Raw genomic sequence first — 22,252 nt, forward strand, 5'->3', positions numbered from 1 at the left:
CCCCTCTAAACTTTGCACCTCGCACCTTAAACCTATGTCCCCTAGTAACTGACTCTTCCACCCTGGGAAAAAGCTTCTGACTATCCACTCTGTCCATGCCACTCATAACTTTGTAAACCTCTATCATGTCGCCCCTCCACCTCCGTCGTTCCAGTGAAAACAATCCGAGTTTTTCCAACCTCTCCTCATAGCTAATGCCCTCCAGACCAGGCAACATCCTGGTAAACCTCCTCTGTACCCTCTCCAAAGCCTCCACGTCCTTCTGGTAGTGTGGCGACCAGAATTGCACGCAATATTCGAAGTGTGGCCTAACTAAGGTTCTGTACAGCTGCAACATGACTTGCCAATTTTTATACTCTATGCCCTGACCGATGAAGGCAAGCATGCCGTATGCCTTCTTGACTACCTTATCCACCTGCGTTGCCACCTTCAGTGACCTGTGGACCAGTACGCCCAGATCTCTCTGCCTGTCAATACTCCTAAGGGTTCTGCCATTTACTGTATACCTCCCACCTGTATTAGACCTTCCAAAATGCATTACCTCACATTTGTCCGGATTAAACTTCATCTGTCATTTCTCCGCCCAAGTCTCCAACTGATCTAGATCCTGCTGTATCCTCTGACAATCCTCATCACTATCCGCAACTCCACCTACCTTTGTGTCGTCCGCAAACTTACTAATCAGACCAGCTACATTTTCCTCCAAATCATTTATATATACTACAAACAGCAAAGGTCCCAGCACTGATCCCTGCGGAATACCACTAGTCACATCCCTCCATTCAGAAAAACACCCATCCACAAACTTGAATAAGGGCAAATATGTGGGCATATAAACATAGAAAATAGGAGCAGTATGCCATTCGGCCCTTCGAGCCTGCTCTGCCATTCATTATGATCATGGCTGATCATCCAACTCAGTAACCTTTTCCAGCTTTCCTCCCATATCCTTTGATCCCTTTAGACCCAAGAGCTATATCTAACTCCTTCTTGAAAACATACAATGTTTTGGCCTCAACTAGTTTCTGTGGTAGCAAATTCCACAGGCTCACCACTCCCTGGGTGAAGAAATTTCTCCTCATCTCAGTCCCGAATGGTTTACCCTGTGTCCTTAGACTATGATCCCTGGTTCTGGACTCCCCCAACATAGGGAACATCCTTCCTGCAACTACCCTGTCAAGTCCTTTTAGAATTTTATAGGTTTCTATGAGATTCTCCCCTCATTCTTCTGAACTCCAGCGAATATAATCATAACCGACTCAATCTCTCCTCATATGTCAGTCCTGCCATCCCAGGAATCAGTCTGGTAAACCTTCGCTGCACTCCCTCTATAGCAAGAACATCCTTCCTCAGATAAGGAGACCAAAACTGCATACAATATTCCAGGTGTGGCCTCACCAAGATCCTGTATAATTGCAGCAAGACATCCCTGCTCCTGTACTCGAATCCTCTCACTATGAAGGTCAACACACCATTTGCCTTTTTCACTGCCTGTTGCACCTGCATGCTAACCTTCAGCGACTGGTGTACGAAAACACCCAGGATTCGCTGCATATTCCCCTCTCTCAGTTTATTGCCGTTCAGATAATAATCTGCCTTCCTGTTTTTGCCACCAAAGTGGATAACCTCACATTTATCCACATTATACTGCATCTGCCATGCCTTTGCCCACTCATTCAACTTGTCCAAATCACCCTGAAGCCTCTCGGTATCCTCCTCACAACTCATCCTCCCACCCAGTTTTGTGTCATCTGCAAATTTGGAGATATCACATTTAATTCCCTCATCTAAATGATTAATATATATTGTGAATGGCTGGGATACTAGTACCGATCCCTGCGGTGCCCCACTAGTCACTGCCTGCCATTCAGAAAAAGACCCATTTATCCCTACTCTTTGTTTCCTGTCCAATTTTCCATCCATTGCAATACACTACTACCAATCCCATGCGCTTTAATTTTACATGCTAATCTCTTATGTGGGACATTGTCTAAAGCCTTCTGAAAGTCCAAATAAACCACATCCACTGGCTCCCCCTCATCAACTCTACTATGAAAGCTGAGCTACCTGAAGTGAACTGGATTACTAGGCTTGGAGACAGATCAATAGAGAAGCAGTGGCAGACATTTAAGGGGATATTTCAGAATACTCAGAATAAGTATATTGCTACTATAAAGAAAAATTCTAAGGGGAGGACCCACCATTCCTGGTTAGCTAAAGAAGTTAAAGAAAGCATCAAACTTAAGGAAAAAGCACATCATTGCACAAAGATGACTGGCAGGTCAGATGATTGGTCAGGACATAAAGAATGGCAGAGAATGACTAAAAGGTTAATGAGGAGAAAGAAATTAGAGTATGAGAGGAAGCTAGCTAGAAATGTAAAAACAGATAGCAAGATTTTCTACAGGTATTAAAAAAAAAGTAAAGTGAGTGTTGGTCTTCTAGAGAGTCAGAATGGGGAGATAATAGTAGATAATAAGGAAATGGCAGATGAAATGAACAAATATTTTGCTACTGTCTTCACTATAAAGGATGCAAAAAACATTCCAGTAATAGCTATAAATCAGGAGGTGGAAGGAAGAGAGGAACTTGGTGAAATTACAATCACCAGGGAAGCGGGACTGACCAAACTGATGGAGCTGCAGGCTGACAAGTCCCCGGGTCCTGATGGACTTCATCCTAGGGTCTTAAAAGAGGTGGCGAATGAGGGAGGAGATGCATTGGTATTAATTTTTCAAAATTCACTAGATTCTGGAAAGGTTCCATCAGACTGGAAAGTAGCAAATATAACCCCTCAATCAAGAAGGGGGCAGGGAGGCAGAAAACAGGTAACCAAAGGCCAGTTAGCTTGATGTCTGTCGTGGGGAAGGTGTTAGAATCGATCATTAAGGAGGTTGTACCTGGGCACTTAGAAAAACTCAAGGTAACCAGGAATAGTCAGCATGGTTTTATGAAAGGGAAATCATGTTTAACCAATTTGTTGGAGTTCTTTGAAGGAGTAACATGTGATGTGGATAAAGGGGAGCCTGTTGACGTACTGTACTTGAATTTCCAGAAGGCATTTGACATGGTGTCACATAAAGAGGTATTGCACAAAGTAGGAGCTCATGGTGTAGAGGGTAACATATTAGTATGGAGAGAAGATTGGCTGGCTGGCAGAAAACAGAGTATGCATAAATGGATTTTTTTCTGATTGGCAGCATTTGACAAGTGGAGTCCCGCAGGGGTCTGTGCTGGGAACTCAACTTCACACAATTTATATCAATGACTTTGATGAGGGGAGTGGAGGCTTGGTAGCTAATTTTGCAGATGACACAAGGATAGGTAGGAAAGTATGTTGTGAAGAGGACATAAGGAGTTTGCAGACCAATATAGATACGTTGAGTGAGTGGGCAAAAATCTGGCAGATGGAGTATAACGTGGGAAAATGTGAAGTTGTTCACTTTGGCAGGAAGAATAAAAAAGCAGAGTATTACTTAAACGGAGAACAACTGCAGAATTCTGAGGTGCAGAAGGATTTAGGTGTTCTAGTGCAGGAATTACAAAAAGTTAGTAACAGGTACAGCAAGTAATAAAGAAGGCTACTGGAATGCGATCCTTTATTACGAGAGGAACTGAAAAATAAAAGTAAGGATGTTATGCTTCAGTTATACAGGGCTGCATCTCAAATACTGTGTGCGGTTTTGATCTCCTCATGTAAAGAAGGATGTAAATACGTTGGAGGCGGTTCAGAGGAGGTTTACTAGATTGATACCTGGAATGTGTAGGTTGTCTTTATCAGGAAAGGTTGGACAGACTGAGCTTGTTTTCACTGGAGTTTAGAAGAGTGAAGGGAGACTTGATTGAAGTTTATAGGATCCTGAATGGTCTTGACAAGGTAGATGTGGTGAGGATGTTTCCCCCTGTGGGCGAGTCCAGAACTAGGAGGCACTGTTTTAAAATTAGGGGTCATCCTTTTAGGACAGAGATGAGGAGAAATTTTTTTCTCTCAGAGGGTTGTGCGACTTTGGAACACTCTGCCTCAGGTGGTGGTGGAGGCAGGAACATTGAATATTTTTAAGGTGGCGGTACAAGAACAGAATAGGAGAAGTAGACCATATGGCCCATTGAGCCTGCTCTGCCATTCAATACGATCATGGCTGACCTTCGGCTTCAGTTCTACTTTCCTGCCTGCTCCCCATATTCCTTGATTCCCTGCGAGACCAAAAATCTATCTGTCCCAGCCTTAAATGTATTCAATGATGGAGCATCCACAACCCTCTGGGGTAGAGAATTCCAAAGATTTACAACTTTTTGAGTGAAGTAATTTCTCCTCATCTCAGTCTTTTTGTTCTTGTGAATGATTGACCCCTTTATCCCGAGACTGGGTCCCCATGTTCTAGATTCCCTGACCAGGGGGAACAATCTCTCAGCTTCTACCCTATCAAGCCCTTTCAGAATCTTGATGTCTCAATTAGATCACCTCTCATTCTTCTAAACTCCAGAGAATATAGGCCCAATTTACTGAGCCTCTTATCATCGAACAACGCCCTCATCCCAGGGACGAGCTTGACAGATTCTTGTTCGGCAAGGGAATCAAGGAGTATCGGGGGTGGATGGGAGTGTGGAATTCGAAACACAAACAGATCAGCCATGATTTTATTGAATGGCGGAGCAGGCTCGAGGGGCCGAATGGCCTACTTCTGCTCCGAATTCGTATGTTCATATGGCCCTCGAATCTGGTGCTGGTCAACCGGTCTGTCCATGCCACCCACAAGAAGAGGGGGAAGGGCAAGGGCGTGAAGCTGGTTGAGAGGCACTGGTTTAAAGCATTCCTCAATGGGTTGTTGGGGGAGTGGAAGGCACGGTGCACTTCTGCTCCCTCCTCACAATAAGGTGTTGGTGACGAGTTTCAAGAGTACTTTGGACATGAAGATAATCATTGCCAGCCTCAACATCAACGGCAGCAGGGGGTCTCTCTGCAGATTTCACAAGCTCTCAGTCCTCAGGGAAGGGAGATATGCAGTGAGCTTTCTACAGGAAACCCCCACCATTCTGGGAGACAAAGCCACCAGGCTCCTGGGGTGGCAGAGTGGGGTCAACGTGAGTCATCACACCCCTATTTCTAGTGGGGTGGCTATCTTGTTGGCCCTAACTTTACAGCCGGAGATCTTGGAGGTTAAGGAGCTTGTGCAGGGCTGCTTGCTCCACCTCGCTGTATGCCTGGGTAGTGTGCCGCTCCACTTTGTGAACGTGTACACACCCAGGCCCAGCGTGTTGCAAGCGCAATTCTTTAAAGACGTGTCTGCACTCTATTGCTCTATTGATAGCAGCGAGTGCAATATCCTCGGGGAGGATTTTAACTGTACCCTCGTGGTGAGGGATTGCTCCGGTCCCAGCAAGGCCATGCATCGGTGAAGTTAAGGGAACTGATCAGCTTCCTCGACTTGGTGACGTCTGGCGCAATCTCCATCCCGACTCCAGCGCTTCACATCGAGTTTTGGGGGAGGGGGGTCCCGAATCGACTACCTCTACATTTCATAGGCGTACCTCTCCTGCATCTCGGCAGCCTCCATGCGGCTGGTGCCGTGCACAGACCACCACCTGGTGTGTGCGGAGCTCATTTTGCACTGCACACGGGCGGGGTCCGCAAACTGGCACTTTAACAACCGGCTACTGGAGGATAAGCGATTCCAGGACTCGTTCCGTTGATTCTGAACCAACTGGAGAATGAAGAAGGGAGGCTTCCCCTCCTCCTTGAGGCTATGGTGGGATGTGCTGAAGACTCACATCCGCGTCTTATGTCAGGGGTACGTGAAGGGGTCAACCAAGAGGCAGGAAGCCAAGTTCGGGCACCTGGAGAGGAAGGTGCATGATTTGGAGTCCCGTCTCAGTCAGACCATCGCGGATATGGTCCTGCTGCAGGCGTACAAAGAGAAGGGCGCACTGAGGGACCTGCAGCTCGTAGGGTCCAGAGGCGCCTACGTGAGGTCCAGATCCTGGAAGATTTGGACCACACCGCCCCCTTCTTCTACTCGCTGGAAAAATGGCGGGGGCTCCATAAGCAGCTCATCAAGCTGCTGGACGACGACGGATGTACCATCACGGATCCGGAGGGAATGGGCCTTTTGATCCGTACTTATTACAGCATGTTGTTCTCTCTGGATCCTTCTGGAGGATCTGCCGAAGATTAGCCCGGAGGGTGCCGAAGGATTGGAGGCTCCGCTCACATTGGCGGGGCTGACCGGTGCCCTCCACCAGCTCTCGAGGAACAAATCCACGGGGCTGGACGGGCTGACAGTGGTATTCCTCAGGGCGTTCTGGGATGTCCTGGGAGGCAACGCAGGTCCTGTGGGAAAGCCTGGCGACCGGGGAGATGCCCCTCTCATGGCACAGTCATCGTCTTGCTGAAGAAGGGCGATCTCCACTTGCTTAAGAGCTCGTGTGTCTGGTCTCCCTCCTCAGCATGGATTGTAGATCTTTGCCTGGGCTATGTCTACCTGCCTGGGCTCCGTGCTGGCCCATATGATCCACCCCAACCAGTCCTACACGGTCCCGGGCCGGTCCATCCAGGGTAACATCCACCTGGTCCGCGACCTGATCCAGCTTTCCCAGAGGACTGTTCTGCTGGTTGCCTTTCTCTCCCTCAGTCAGGAGAAGGTGTTCGACAGGGTGGATGAATATGTTCTCGGGACTCTGCACGCATTCGGACTTGGGCCTCATTTTGTGACCCGGGTCCGACTTTTATACCCTGCCACAGAATGTCTGGTCAAAGTTGATGGCGCCCCTTCGCTTTGGGAGAGGAGTACGTCAGGGATGCCCCATGTCCGGCCAATTATATACTATCTGCGTGGAGCCATTCCTGTGCCTGCTTTGCAGGAGTTTGGTGGGTTTGGCTCTGCATGGGCCGGGCATGCAGATCGTCCTCTCGGCTTATGCTGATCACGTGCTCCTCACGGTCACAGATCCCGTTGACTTGCGGAGGATGCGCGAGCGCCAATAGACCTCTGCCGCATCCTACGCGAGGATCAATTGGGAGAAATGTTCCAGACTCCTGGTGGGTCAGTGGTGGGCGGACCCCCAGCCGGAGGAGTTAACACCTTTTGTGTGGAGCTTCACACATGTTCTGAAGAAGGATCACTGACCTGAAACGTTAACACTGCTTCTCTCTCCACAGATGCTGCCAGACCTGAGTATTTCCAGCATTTCTTGTTTTTAACCTCTATCTGGGAGTCCACCTTAGCCCTGCTGAGGAAGCCAGGCTGACAAACTGGCAGGAGTTGGAGGCGAAAGTCATCACTCGGCTGGGGAGCTGGACTGCTCTGAGTGTTTTCTTACAGGGGTCGAGCGCTGGTCATAAACCAACTAGTGGGCTCGATGCTGTGGTACCGATTGGTCACTTTGGTCCCACCCCATTTGCCAGCAAGATCCCAAAGAGGCTCATTGATTTCTTCTGGGGCAAGAGGAAACACTGGGTCTCTGCTGCGATCCTGAGCCTCCCAATTGAGGAGGGCGGCCAGTGGCTGGTGTGCGTCCGCACCCAGGCTGCGACTCTCCGCCTGCGGACACTGCAGAGATACCTGTACGTCGAGCGGCCTCCCAGATGTTATGTGCTGGCATTTTTTCCACCAGGGGCACTGCCTTCAAGACGATACGCTGATGGAGGAGAGCGCCTCGGCTGTCCAGGTGGCCGGATCTGGGGAGGGAACGATGGGAGGGGGAGCAGCCAAGCACTCCCGGCCGAGCTGACCCCCACTCAGCCGGAACTGCTTATCGGACCCAGGCCTTGAAACTCTCCTCGGGAGCCAGTCCCGCACAACCCAAGCCACCTCTCGGAAATGTCCTCCGTGTCATTCCAATCGGCGCGGAGGGGTTTCCTGTACGGGCTCCTCCAGCACACTCTCCTTTTCCTTGCCCTCGTCAGCCGGCCAGACACGCCCTGGCGGTCCGCGTTGCCATCTGGCGGCGAGGGGAAGCCCCGATGGAGGTCTCTCTACGCGGGAGTCCTCCCCCTTTACATTGGGGACCTGGGGTGGAAGGTGCTGCACAGGGCAGTCCCGTGCAATAGACTTCTAAGCAGGTTCACGGACTCCCAGGCCGCCTGGACGAGTCCGTGTTCCATGTATATATGGAGTGTGCGAGGTTGCAGCCCCTCTTTGAGTATTTGAAGGGGCTGCTCCTCAAGTTCTGGCTGCACTTCAGTCCCACGCTCCTGATCTTTGGGCATGGTGAGGAGGGGCATGGGCCGGGAGGAGGATCTCCTTGTCTGACTGCTCCGGGGCCTGGCCAAGGTATCAATTCACAGGTCCAGGTTGCGGGCCGTCGCGGGTTCCGTCCTCCCTGATTGCCTGCCCCTCTTCCACAGTTACGTTCGCGCTCAGGTGTCCCTGGAGAAGGAGCATGCGGTGTCCGCCGGTACGCTTGAGGCCTTCCGCGACCGGTGGGCACCGCAGGGACTGGAGTGCAATGTCGACGCCAAGAATGGCATTTTAATTTGAGTTTTTGGTTTATTTATCTGTTTTTAATAGTTATTTTTTAAAAATATGTATATAAAGGGGGCCTGAGGAATAAAGGCCCCCTCGACAGAAAATAAAAAAAAATGGGTTAAATACAGAATAAAGCTCCCTCTACACTGTCCCCATCACTCCCAGGACAGGTACAGCATGGGTTATATACAGAATAAAGCTCCCTCTACACTGTCCCCATCACTCCCAGGGCAGGTACAGTATGGATTACATACAGAATAAAGCTCCCTCTACACTGTCCCCATCACTCCCAGGGCAGGTACAGTATGGATTATATACAGAATAAAGCTCCCTCTACACTGTCCCCATCACTCCCAGGACAGGTACAGTATGGGTTATATACAGAATAAAGCTCACTCTACACTGTCCCCATCACTCCCAGGGCAGGTACAGTATGGATTATATACAGAATAAAGCTCCCTCTACACTGTCCCCATCACTCCCAGGGCAGGTACAGTATGGATTACATACAGAATAAAGCTCCCTCTACACTGTCCCCATCACTCCCAGGGCAGGTACAGTATGGGTTATATACAGAATAAAGCTACCTCTACACTGTCCCCATCACTCCCAGGACAGGTACAGTATGGGTTATATACAGAATAAAGCTCCCTCTACACTGTCCCCATCACTCCCAGGGCAAGTACAGCATGGGTTAAATACAGAATAAAGCTCCCTCTACACTGTCCCCATCACTCCCAGGACAGGTACAGCATGGGTTATATACAGAATAAAGCTCCCTCTACACTGTCCCAACGTTTGCAATTCCCACTCTCAGTATGGTGTCCCGTTACATCAGTACAACATTTCAATTTCACACTGAAGATCGATTCAGTAGAGGGAGGCCATTCATCCCAATTTAGGGAAAAAAACGGGTTCGATACAGAGTAAAGCTCCCTCTACACTGTCCCCATCAAACACTCCCAGAGCAGGTACAGCACAGGGTTAGATACAGAGTAAAGCTCCCTCTACACTGTCCCCATCAAACACTCCCAGGGCAACTACAGCACAGGGTTAGATACAGAGTAAAGCTCCCTCTACACTGTCCCCATCAAACACTCCCAGGACAGGTACAGCACGGGGTTAGATACAGAGTAAAGCTCCCTCTACACTGTCCCCATCAAACACTCCCAGGACAGGTACAGCACAGGGTTAGATACAGAGTAAAGCTCCCTCTACACTGTCCCCATCAAACACTTCCAGAGCAGGTACAGCACAGGGTTAGATACAGAGTAAAGCTCCCTCTACACTGTCCCCATCAAACACTCCCAGGACAGGTACAACACAGGGTTAGATACAGAGTAAAGCTCCCTCTACACTGTCCCCATCAAACACTCCCAGGACAGGTACAACACAGGGTTAGATACAGAGTAAAGCTCCCTCTACACTGTCCCCATCAAACACTCCCAGGACAGGTACAACACAGGGTTAGATACAGAGTAAAGCTCCCTCTACACTGTCCCCATCAAACACTCCCAGGACAGGTACAACACAGGGTTAGATACAGAGTAAAGCTTGTTTGAACTACATTATAATATTCATGTCGTTGACCCTTGATGACAACAGTGACTATAGTTCAGAAGTATTTCATTGGCTGTAAAGCACATTGGAGCATCCTGAGGTCCTGATAGGCATTATATAAATCTAAGTTTCTTTCTCTCTCTTTTAATCTCCTCCATATTTCCAGCCAACAGAATGATCAGATTCTCAGCCCACTGTGCTGGGTCACATTATAAAATACCCCAGATCTGAAACAGGCAGAGTCACCCACACTCCGTGACTCGGCCGCCCCATTCCTCACCCACCTTGCCAGGGATGAAGCAGCAGAGGTTGGTGTCGACATATTTCATGAAGGTCATGTTGAGCAGGGACAGTCTGGTCTCCACTGCTGCCAAGATATCTGCGTGACGTGCCAGTGAGTGATTCCTACGCTCCGACTCCCGCCTGTAAGAAGAGAGAATTAACCCTTACCGTGCAGACTTCCCCTAAGTTCTAACACATTGGGGATGCCAGATCCTTTGTGTCTCCATTATTATGGCCTCTCTCTCACCGATTGTGCTGCAGTCAGGGCACCCCTTTATTTTTCCCTCTACTTTCACCGTCCGGTCCCCACCCCCCTCCTCGCAAATCATCCCCTGCTGAAATGGAGACTGAACCTTGGTGTCATATTTGACCTTGAGATGAGTTTCTGACCACATATCCGCACCAAGATCACCTACTCCCACCTCTTAACAATGATTGATCGCCTCTCCCTCAGTTCATCTGCTGCTGAAACCCTCATGCACATCTTTGTTATCTCTGGACTTGACTAGTCCAATGCTCCCTTGGCTGGTCACCCATCTTCCACCTTCCATAAACTTGAGCCCACCCAAAACTCTGCAGCCTGCCTTGATAACTCACACTTGCTGACCTACATTGCCACTCAATCTGGCCATTTTAAAATTTGCATATTTGTTTTCAAAACCCTCCATAGCCTCATCCTGCCCTGTCTCTAATGTTGTCCATCATCCTGATCCTACTGTAAACCTTTCACTGTCTCTGTGCCACTGCACCTCTTTTTATTAACTCATTCACAGGATAGGGACTTGGTAAGACCAGCATTAATTGCCCATCCCTAATTGGCCTTGTGAAAGTGATGGTGAGCTGCTGCCTTAAATACAACTGAGTGCTTGCTGGGCCACTTCACAGGATAGTAAAAAGTCAAAAACATTGCTGTGGAACTGGAGTCACAAATAGACCAGACTGGGTAAGGTCAACACATTTCCTTTCCTAAAGTGCATTAATGAACCAGAGGGGTTTTTACAACAATCGACAATTGGTCACTGTTACTCATGCGCGCTCTTTCTTCGATATTTATTTAATTAATTGATTTAAATTCCCCAGCTGCTCTGGTGGGATGTGATCTCATGTCTCCCTCTAACCCCTTAAACCGCCGCCACCAGATCCCACTTCCCCGCCCCTGCCATAACCCATTCCACTAACACCCCGCATGATCCCATTTCCCCGCTCCCCCCCGTGACTCATTCCCACACTCCGCCCCCCCCCCCCCCCCCCACCGTAACCCATTCCCCCAATTCCCTTGTTGCCCACTCTCCCCTTTGATAATTCAAGTCTCCTCATTCCACTCAAAGATCTGGCTCTAATTTTCAGACTATAACCTCTATTCTTGATAAGCAAGGGGGTGAAAGGTGCTGGGGGTAGGCGGGAATGTGGAGTTGAGGTTATAATCAGATCAGCCATGATCTCATTGATTGGCAGAGCAGGCTCAAGGGGCCAAGTGGCCTACTCCTAATTCGTATGTTCATACATTGTCCCAGAATCCTCAACGAGTGGGAATAGTCTTCATCAATCCTACCTGTTTCCTTTAATATCTTGAAAACTTTGATCAAACCACCCCTTAATCTTCTAAATTCCAGAGAATACAACCTTGGTTTGTGTAATCACTCCTTGTAAGTTAACCCTTGGGTGTTCAGGTATTCTGATAAATCTACGCTGCAGTCCTTCCAAGGCCAATATATCCATCCTAAGGTGTGGTGCCCAGAACTGTTCATAGTACTCCAAGTGTGGTCTAACCAGGGCTTTGTTCAGCTGAATCATGACTTCTACCCCCTCGACCTCTCGATATAAAGGCCAGCAGTTCATTAGACTTTTAGGTTATTTTCTGTAACTGTTCATGAAATTTAATGATTCATGTGCATGGACCCCAGGTCTCTTTGGACCTCCAGTGTTTTAGCTTTTCACCATTTAGAAAGTACCCTGTTCTATTTTTCTTGGGTTCAGAGTGGATGTGTACATTGAAATCCATTTGCCACAGTTTGCCTACTTAATCTGATAAAAGTCATCAACCTGAAACGCTAACTCTGTTTTCCTTGCCACCAATGCTGCCTTACCTGCTGAGCATTTGCTGCATTTTCTGTTTTTATTTCAGATTTCCAGCATCCGCAGGATTTTGCTTTACTATTAGTGTTTAATTCACTGCCACTCCTTTTCCAGGAATGCCCACTTTGAAGAAATTCTGCTCTTCTCTCCAATGGGACTTTGGTTTGTCTCTTTTGCCTTCATTGCTTTCTATTTCCCTTCTCGTGTTTGATTAGGTATCTGCTAAAACTCGCTTTCACAGCCACATCTCTTTCCTCAGCAACTGTCTCTGGCCCCGACTTATTTCACATGGATTCCAACTGAAATTCCACCCTTCATGTTTTGGATTCACCCATGATTAGAACGAGAATGTTACGGACCCCTGTTCTCGCTGCATCCTGCGATCCACACTCCATGTGTGCTGCAGCTGTACAAAACTCTGGTGAGACCGCACCTGGAGTATTGCGTGCAGTTCTGGTCACCGCATTATAGGAAGGATGTGGAAGCTATGGAAAGGGTGCAGAGGAGATTTACTAGGATGTTGCCTGGTATGGAGGGAAGGTCTTACGAGGAAAGGCTGAGGGACTTGAGGTTGTTTTCGTTGGAGAGGAGGAGGAGGAGAGGTGACTTAATAGAGACATATAAGATAATCAGAGGGTTAGATAGGGTGGATAGTGAGCGTCTTTTTCCTCGGATGGTGATGGCAAACACGAGGGGACATAGCTTTAAGTTGAGGGGTGATAGATATAGGACAGATGTGAGAGGTAGTTTCTTTACTCAGAGAGTAGTAAGGGCGTGGAACGCCCTGCCTGCAGCAGTAGTAGATTCGCCAACTTTAAGGGCATTTAAGTGGTCATTGGATAGACATATGGATGAAAATGGAATAGTGTAGGTCAGATGGTTTCACAGGTCGGCGCAACATCGAGGGCCGAAGGGCCTGTACTGCGCTGTAATGTTCTAATTCTAATTCGCTACACGCTCTCTCTCTTCAGCAGCACTGATTCTGTTCTGATGAAAGGCCAGTGACCTGAAACATTAACTCTGTTTCTCTCTGTCTCTACAGATGTTGTTGACCTGCTGAGTAATACCAGCATTTTCTGTTTTTAATTCCCTTAATCTACTAATATCTCTATGTAATTTTATGCTTCCATCTACACTGCTAAATTGCCATCTGTGTGGCATCGGCAAATTTAGGTACAAGGCTTTCTAAGTTATTAACAAAGGCAGTGAACAGCTGAGACCCCAATGCAGATCCTTGTGGGACATCACGAGTCAATTAGACTACCTGCCCATTATCCCCACTCTCTGTCTCCTGTCACTCAGCCAATTCCCTAACCCATCAATAATTCAAGTCCATAAGCTTCAACTTTAGCTAACAGTCTCTTATGAGGAACTAAATGCCTTCTGGACATTCACATAAATAACATTCACAGACATTCCCTAGTCCATTACTTTAATCACCTCAAAAGAACTCTACCAGTTCCATCAGGCATGGCATTGCTTTTACCAATCCATGCAGGTGGCTCAGCTGCACAGGAGGGGAGGAAGAGGAGTGGAAGAGCAGTAGTGATAGAGGATTTGTTAGTCAGGGGAACAGACAGTTTCTGCAGCAGTAAACGTGACGCCAGGATGGTGTGTTGCCTCCCTGGTGCCAGGGTCAAGAATGTCACGGAGAGACTGCAGGACATCCTTCTGGGGGAGGGTAAACAGACAGAGTTCGTGGTCCACATTGGTACCAATGACATAGGTAAGAAAGGGGGGGGGGGGGGGGCGAGGTCCTGAAAGCAAATTTTAAGGAGCTAGGAGATTAAAAAGCAGGACCTCAAAAGCAGTAATCTCAGGATTACTCCCAGTCCCACGTGCGAGTGAGCATAGGAATAGGAGAATTGAGCATTTGCACACGTGGCTAGAGAACTGGTGTAGGAGGGAGGGCATCAGATTTTTCAGACTTTGGGACCGGCTCTGGGGCAGGTGGGACCTGTACAAGATGGATGGGTTGCATCTTAGCAGGACTGGGACGAATATCATCGCAGGGAGATTTGCTAGTGCTGTTGGACAGGATTTAAACAAAATTGTCAGTGGGATGGGAACCTGAGAGGGAGCTCAGATTGGAGGGAAGCAAAACTGGTAAGTGGTCTGGGGTTTGGGAACCAGGAGCAAGTATTAGAGAGGAATACCAAGGTACACAGAATACTGGGGGAGATAGCACGAGTAGGAAATAGTACACTATTAGGTGGGGTCAGAGTAAGGGAGAAAGTAATAAAGTGTGAATCAGGGTTAATGTGCATGTATGTGAATGCACGGAGTGTGGTTAACAAGACTGGTGAGGTATAGGCGCAGATTGCCTTGTGGAAATATGATGTTGTGGCTATAACAGAGACCTGGATCAAAGAAGGGCAGGACTGGGTGTTAAACATCCCTGGATACAACGTGTTCAGGAAAGATAGGAAAGGGAAAAAAAGAGGGAGGGGTGGTGGTATTGATTAAGGAGAGCATTGCAGTGCTGGAGAAAAAGGATGTCCCAGAGGGATCAAGGACAGAATCAATTTGGCAAGAGCTAAGGAATAAAAAAGGTGCAGTTACATTGCTCGGCGTTGTCTATAGGCCACCAGCTAGTGGGAAGGACTTGGAGGAACAAATTTGCAAGGAAATTAGAGGTGTACAAACATTATAGGGTAGTTATAACGGGGGACTTTAATTATCCAAACATAGACTGGGATAATAGTAGTGTAAAGGGCAGTGAGGGGCAAGAGTTCCTTGAGTGTGTTCAGGAAAATTTTCTACAACAGTATGTTGTTACTCCAACGAGAAAGGAGGCACTGTTAGACCTGGTTCTTGGGAATTAGGTGGGCCAAGTAGATCAAGAATCAGTAGGAGGGCATTTAGGGGATAGTGATCATTGTATCATAAGGTTTAGGCTGACTATGGAAAAGGACAAAGAGCAATCCAGGGTAAGAATAATTAACTGTGGGATGTCAACTTCAATGGGGTAAGAATGGAACTGGGGTGAATAAATTGGAGTCAAAAGCTGGCAGGAAAACTGGTAGATGAACAGTGGGCTACCTTCAAAGAAGAGAAAGTTCAGGCACAATCAAGGTATGTTCCCTTGAAGGGGAAAAATAGAGCAAACAACTCCAGAGCTCCCTGGATGACAAAAGAGGTAGAGATTAAGATAAAGAAGAAAAAGTGTGCTTATGACAGATGCCAGGTAGAAAATACTATTGAGAACCAGGCTGAATATAGAAGGTCCAGAGGGGAAGTGAAAAAGCAAATAACAGAAGCAAAGAGAGAGCATGAAAAGAGACTGGCAGCTAGCATTATAGGAAATCCCAAAGTTTTCTGTTGGCATATAAATAGTAAAAGCATGGTAAAATAGGAGTGGGGACCATAAAGGGGATTTACAGATGGAGGCAAAGGGCATAGCTGAGGCAATAAATGAATACTTTGCATCTGTCTTTACCAAGGAAGAAGTTACAACCCTGGCAATGTTGAACGAGGAGGTAAGTCAGACACGAGAGGGGTTTAAAATTGATAAAGAGGAAGTATTAGATAGACTGTCTGTACTTAAAGTGAATAAAGCGCCAGGACCGGATGAGATGCATCCAAGGTTACTGAGGGAAGTGAGGGTGGAAATCGCGGAGGCACTGGCCATAATTTATCAGTCTTCTTTAGACCCGGGGGTGGTGCCAGAGGACTGCAGAATTACAAAAGTTACACCCTTGTTCAAAAAAGGGCCAGTCAGTTTAACTTCGGTGGTGGGAAAACTTCTAGAAAAAATAATCTAGGATAAAATCAATAGTCACATGGACAAATGCGAATTAATTAAGGAAAGTCAGCACGGATTCAAGGGAAAATCATGTTTAACGAACTTGGAGTTTTTTGAGGTGGTAACAAGAGGGTTGATGAGGGCAATGCTGTTGATGTGGTGTACATGGACTTTCAAAAGGTGTTTGAGACAGTGCCACACAACAAACTTGTGAGCAAACTTGTAGCTCATGGAATAAAAGGGACAGTAGCAACATGGATATGAAATTGGCTGAGCGACAGGAAACAAAGAGTAGCAGTTAATGGATGTTTTTTAGGTTGCAGGAAGGTTTGTAGTGGAGTTCCCCAGGATCAGTGTTAGGAACATAGGAGAGTAGACCATTCAGCCCATCGAGCCTGTTCTGCCATTCAATACGATCATGGCTGTTCATTTACTTCAATGCCTTTTCCCACTCTATCCTCATATCCCCCTGCTTTTCCTGATATATATTAACTACCTAGACCTTGGTGTACAGGGCACAATTTCAAAGTTTGCAGATGATACGAAACTTGTAGGCATTGTGAACTGTGAGGAGGATAGTGTAGAACTTCAAAAGGACATAGACAAGTTGGTGGAATGGGCAGACAGGTGGCAGATGAAGTTCAATGCAGAGAAAGGTGAAGTGATTCATTTTGGTAGGAAGAACAAGGAGAGACAATATAAAATAAAGGGTACAATTTTAAAGGGGGAGCAGAGGGATCTGGGTGTATACGTGCATAAGTTATTGAAGGTGGCAGGGCAGGTTGAGACAGCAGTTAAAAAAGCATACAGGGCTTTATCAATAGGGGCATGGAGTACAAGAGCGAGGAAGTTATGTTGAACATGTATAAGACACTAGCTCGGCCTCAGCTGGAGTACTGCGTCCAATTCTGGGCGCCACACTTTAGGAAAGGCGTGAGGGCATTGGAGAGAGTACAGAAAAGATTCACGAGAATGGTTCCAGGGATGAGGAACTTCAGTTATGAAGATAGATTGAAGAGGTTAGGACTGTTTTCCTTGGAGAAGAGAAGGCGGAGAGGTGATCTGATACAGGTATTCAAAATCATGAGGGGTCTTTTCATTTTGCAGCGGCGACAGGGAGAGCGAGGTGGCAGCTGGGTAAGTAAGTCCTATATATTTGGGCAGCGGCTGAACCTGACACACTACACCTATAGTGTCTCGGGTTCAGCCGCTGCCCAAATATATAGGACTTACACCTGTAGTGTCTCCCACCCGCCCTCCTCCTCTAACCAAAAAAAAAGGACTTGGTGGTGTGTAGATAAGGTAAGGCTTTTTCTATTTCTTTTTTTCTCTCTGTGTGATTGGTAAAAACTTTTTGTTCCTTTTTCATTTATCTAAGTTAAGACTAAGTTAAGCTTAAGATTAAAAATGGCAGGAGATCTCAGACCCATGACATGCTCCTCTTGCTCAATGTGGGAGCTCAGGGACACGGCTGATGTCCCTGACTCCTTCACGTGCTGGAAGTGTGTCCAGCTGCAGCTCTTGTTAGACCGCATGACGGCTCTGGAGCTGCGGATGGACTCACTTTGGAGCATCCGCGATGCTGAGGAGGTCGTGGATAGCACGTATAGCGAATTGGTCACACCGCAGATTAGGATTGCTGAGGGAGAAAGGGAATGGGTGACCAAAAGGCTGAGAAAGAGCAGGAAGGCAGCGCAGGAGTCCCCTGCGGTCATCTCCCTCCAAAACAGGTATACCGTTTTGGATACTGTTGAGGGAGATGGCTCACCAGGGGAAGGCAGCAGTAGCCAGGTTCATGGCACCGTGGCTGGCTCTGCTGTTCAGAAGGGCGGGAAAAAGAGTGGAAGGGCTATAGTCATAGGGGATTCGATTGTAAGGGGAGTAGATAGGCGGTTCTGTGGTCGAAAACGAGACTCCCGAATGGTATGTTGCCTCCCAGGTGCACGGGTCAGGGATGTCTCAGATCGGCTGCAGAACATTCTGAAGGGGGAGGGTGAACAGCCAGTTGTTGCTGTGCACATAGGCACTAATGATATAGGTAAAAAACGGGATGAGGTCCTACAAGCAGAATTTAGGGAGTTAGGAGCCAAGTTAAAAAGTAGGACCTCAGAGGTAGTAATCTCAGGATTGCTACCAGTGCCACGTGCTAGTCAGAGTAGAAATGAAAAAATAGTCAGGATGAATGCGTGGCTTGAGAGATGGTGCAGGAGGGAGGGGTTCAGATTTTTGGGACATTGGGACCGGTTCTGGGGGAGGTGGGACTATTACAAATTGGACGGTCTACACCTGGGCCGGACTGGAACCAATGTCCTTGGGGGTGCTTTTGCTAACACTGTTGGGGAGGGTTTAAACTAATGTGGCAGGGGGATGGGAACCAAATGAAGAGGTCAGTGGACAGTAAGGAGGTAGTAACTAAAGCTTGTAAGGAACTAGATAATGAAGTCAGCGTGACTAAGGGGAAGAGTAGGCAGGGAGCAGATGGGACTGGTGCTCTGAGGTGCATTTGTTTTAATGCAAGAAGTGTAGTAGGTAAGGCAGATGAACTTAGGGCTTGGATTAGTACCTGGGAGTATGATGTTATTGCTATTACTGACACTTGGTTGAGGGAAGGGCATGATTGGCAACTAAATATCCCAGGATATCGATGCTTCAGGCGGGATAGAGAGGGAGGTAAAAGGGGTGGAGGAGTTGCATTACTGGTCAAAGAGGATATCACAGCTGTGCTAAAGGAGGGCACTATGGAGGACTCGAGCAGTGAGGCAATATGGGCAGAACTCAGAAATAGGAAGGGTGCGGTAACAATGTTGGGGCTGTACTACAGGCCTCCCAACAGCGAGCGTGAGATAGAGGTACAAATATGTAAACAGACTATGGAAAGATGTAGGAGCAACAGGGTGGTGGTGATAGGAGATTTTAATTTTCCAAACATTGACTGGGATTCACTTAGTGTTAGAGGTCTAGATGGAGCAGAATTTGTAAGGAGCATCCAGGAGGGTTTTCTAGAGCAGTATGTAAATAGTCCAACTCGGGAAGGGGCCATACTGGACCTGGTGTTGGGGAATGAGCCCGGCCAGGTGGTTGACGTTTCAGTAGGGGACTACTTTGGGAATAGTGATCACAATTCCGTAAGTTTTAGAATACTCATGGACAAAGACGAGAGTGGTCCTAAAGGAAGAGTGCTAAATTGGGGGAAGGCCAACTATACCAAAATTCGGCAGGAGCTGGGGAATGTAGATTGGGAGCAGCTGTTTGAAGATAAATCCACATTTGATATGTGGGAGGCTTTTAAAGAGAGGTTGATTAGTGTGCAGGAGAGATATGTTCCTGTGAAAATGAGGGATAGAAATGGCAAGATTAGGGAACCATGGATGACAGGTGAAATTGTGAAACTAGCTAAGAGGAAAAAGGAAGCATACATAAGGTCTAGGCGGCTGAAGAAAGAAGCAGCTTTGGAAGAATATCGGGAATGCAGGACCAATCTGAAACGAGGAATTAAGAGGGCTAAAAGGGGTCATGGAATATCTTTAGCAAACAAGGTTAAGGAAAATCCCAAAGCCTTTTATTCATATATAAGGAGCAAGAGGGTAACTAGAGAAAGGATTGGCCCACTCAAGGACAAAGGAGGAAAATTATGCGTGGAGTCAGGGAAAATGGGTGAGATTCTAAACGAGTACTTTGCATCGGTATTCACCGAGGAGAGGGACATGACGGATGCTGAGGTTAAGGATAGATGTTTGATTACTCTAGGTCAAGTCTGCATAAGGAGGGAGGAAGTGTTGGGTATTCTAAAAGGCATTAAGGTGGACAAGTCCCCAGGTCCGGATGGGATCTATCCCAGGTTACTGAGGGAAGCGAGAGAGGAAATAGCTGGGGCCTTAACAGATATCTTTGCAGCATCTTTAAACACGGGTGAGGTCCCGGAGGACTGGAGAATTGCTAATGTTGTCCCCTTGTTTAAGAAGGGTAGCAGGGATAATCCAGGTAATTATAGACCGGTGAGCCTGACGTCAGTGGTAGGGAAGCTGCTGGAGAAGATACTGAGGGACAGGATCGATTCCCACTTGGAAGAAAATGGGCTTATCAGTGATAGGCAACATGGTTTTGTGCAGGGAAGGTCATGTCTTACCAACTTAATAGAATTCTTTGAGGAAGTGACAAAGTTGATTGATGAGGGAAGGGCTGTTGATGTCATATACATGGAATTCAGTAAGGCGTTTGATAAGGTTCCCCATGGTAGGTTGATGGAGAAAGTGAAGTCGCATGGGGTCCAGGGTGTACTAGCTAGATGGATAAAGAACTGGCTGAGCAACAGGTGACAGAGAGTAGCAGTGGAAGGGAGTTTCTCAAAATGGAGACGTGTGACCAGTGGTGTTCCACAGGGATCCGTGCTGGGACCACTGTTGTTTGTGATATACATAAATGATTTGGAGGAAAGTATAGGTGGTCTGATTAGCAAGTTTGCAGACGACACTAAGATTGGTGGAGTAGCAGATAGTGAAGGGGACTGTCAGAGAATACAGCAGAATATGGATAGATTGGAGAGTTGGGCAGAGAAATGGCAGATGGAGTTCAATCCGGGCAAATGCGAGGTGATGCATTTTGGAAGATCCAATTCAAGAGTGAACTATACAGTAAATGGAAAAGTCCTGGGGAAAATTGATGTACAGAGAGATTTGGGTGTTCAGGTCCATTGTTCCCTGAAGGTGGCAACGCAGGTCAATAGAGTGGTCAAGAAGGCATACGGCATGCTTTCCTTCATCGGACGGGGTATTGAGTACAAGGGTTGGCAGGTCATGTTACAGTTGTATAAGACTTTGGTTCGGCCACATTTGGAATACTGCGTGCAGTTCTGGTCGCCACATTACCAATAGGATGTAGATGCTTTGGAGAGGGTGCAGAGGAGGTTCACCAGGATGTTGCCTGGTATGGAGGGCGCTAGCTATGAAGAGAGGTTGAGTAGATTAGGATTATTTTCATTAGAAAGACGAAGGTTGAGGGGGGACCTGATTGAGGTGTACAAAATCATGAGAGGTATAGACAGGGTGGATAGCAAGAAGCTTTTTCCCCAGAGTGGGGGATTCAATTACTAGGGGTCACGAGTTCAAAGTGAGAGGGGAAAAGTTTAGGGGGGATATGCGTGGAAAGCTCTTTACGCGGAGGGTGGTGGGTGCCTGGAACGCGCTGCCAGCGGAGGCGGTAGACGCGGGCACGATAGCGTCTTTTAAGATGTATCCAGACAGATACATGAATGGGCAGGAAGCAAAGAGATACAGACCCTTAGAAAATAGGCGACAGGTTTAGATAGAGGATCTGGATCGGCGCAGGCTTGGAGGGCCGAAGGGCCTGTTCCTGTGCTGTAATTTTCTTTGTTCTTTCTCTTTGTCTGGACAGAGTAGATGGAGAGAAACTGTTCCCACTCATGAAAGGATCGAGAAGGAGAAGGCACAGATTTAAAGTATTTGGTAAGAGAAGCAAAAGTGTCATGAGGGAAAACTTTCATGCAGCGAGTGGTTAAGGTCTGGAATGCGCTGCCTGAGAACGTGGTGAAGGCAGGTTCAATTGAAGCATTCAAAGGGAATTAAATAGTAATATAAATGTGCAGGCTTATGGGGAGAAGGCAGGGAAACAGAACTGAGGGAGTTGCTCTTAGAGAGCTGGAGCGGACACGATGGGCCAAATGGCCTCCTTCTGCACAGAGGTCATGCAGCGAGGCAATATGGGTGGAGCTCAGGAATAGGAAGGGTGCAGTCATGATGTTGGGGGTTTACTACAGGCCTCCCAACAGCCAGCGGGAGGTAGAGGAGCAGATATGTAGACAGATTTTGGAAAGATGTAAAGGTAACAGGGTGGGTGATTTTAACTTCCCCTATATTGACTGGGACTCACTTAGTGCTAGGGGCTTGGATGGGGCAGAATTTGTGAGGAGCATCCAGGAGGGCTTCTTGAAACAGTATGTAGATAGTCCAACTAGGGATGGGGCCATTCTGGATCTGGTATTGGGGAATTAGCCCGGCCAGGTGGTCTAAGTTTCAGTGGGGGAGCATTTCGGGAGCAGTGACCATAATTCCATAAGTTTTAAGGTACTTGTGGATAAGGATAAGAGTAGTCCTCGGGTGAAGGTGCT

At 47.5% G+C, this 22,252-nt stretch overlaps 1 protein-coding gene across 1 annotated transcript in view; it reads right to left on the bottom strand.

Moving 5' to 3' along the window:
- Positions 1–22,252, bottom strand: part of fbxo28 (F-box protein 28) — a 60,797-nt gene that overhangs the window by 32,887 nt on the left and 5,658 nt on the right. The window contains exon 2 of the mRNA XM_068027719.1: positions 10,310–10,448. Within this exon, the coding sequence (XP_067883820.1) occupies positions 10,310–10,448 (139 nt within the window). The remainder of the gene's footprint in view (positions 1–10,309; positions 10,449–22,252) is intronic.

The sequence above is a fragment of the Heterodontus francisci genome, unplaced genomic scaffold (genome assembly GCF_036365525.1).
Source record: "Heterodontus francisci isolate sHetFra1 unplaced genomic scaffold, sHetFra1.hap1 HAP1_SCAFFOLD_781, whole genome shotgun sequence".
Classification (NCBI taxonomy): domain Eukaryota; kingdom Metazoa; phylum Chordata; class Chondrichthyes; order Heterodontiformes; family Heterodontidae; genus Heterodontus; species Heterodontus francisci.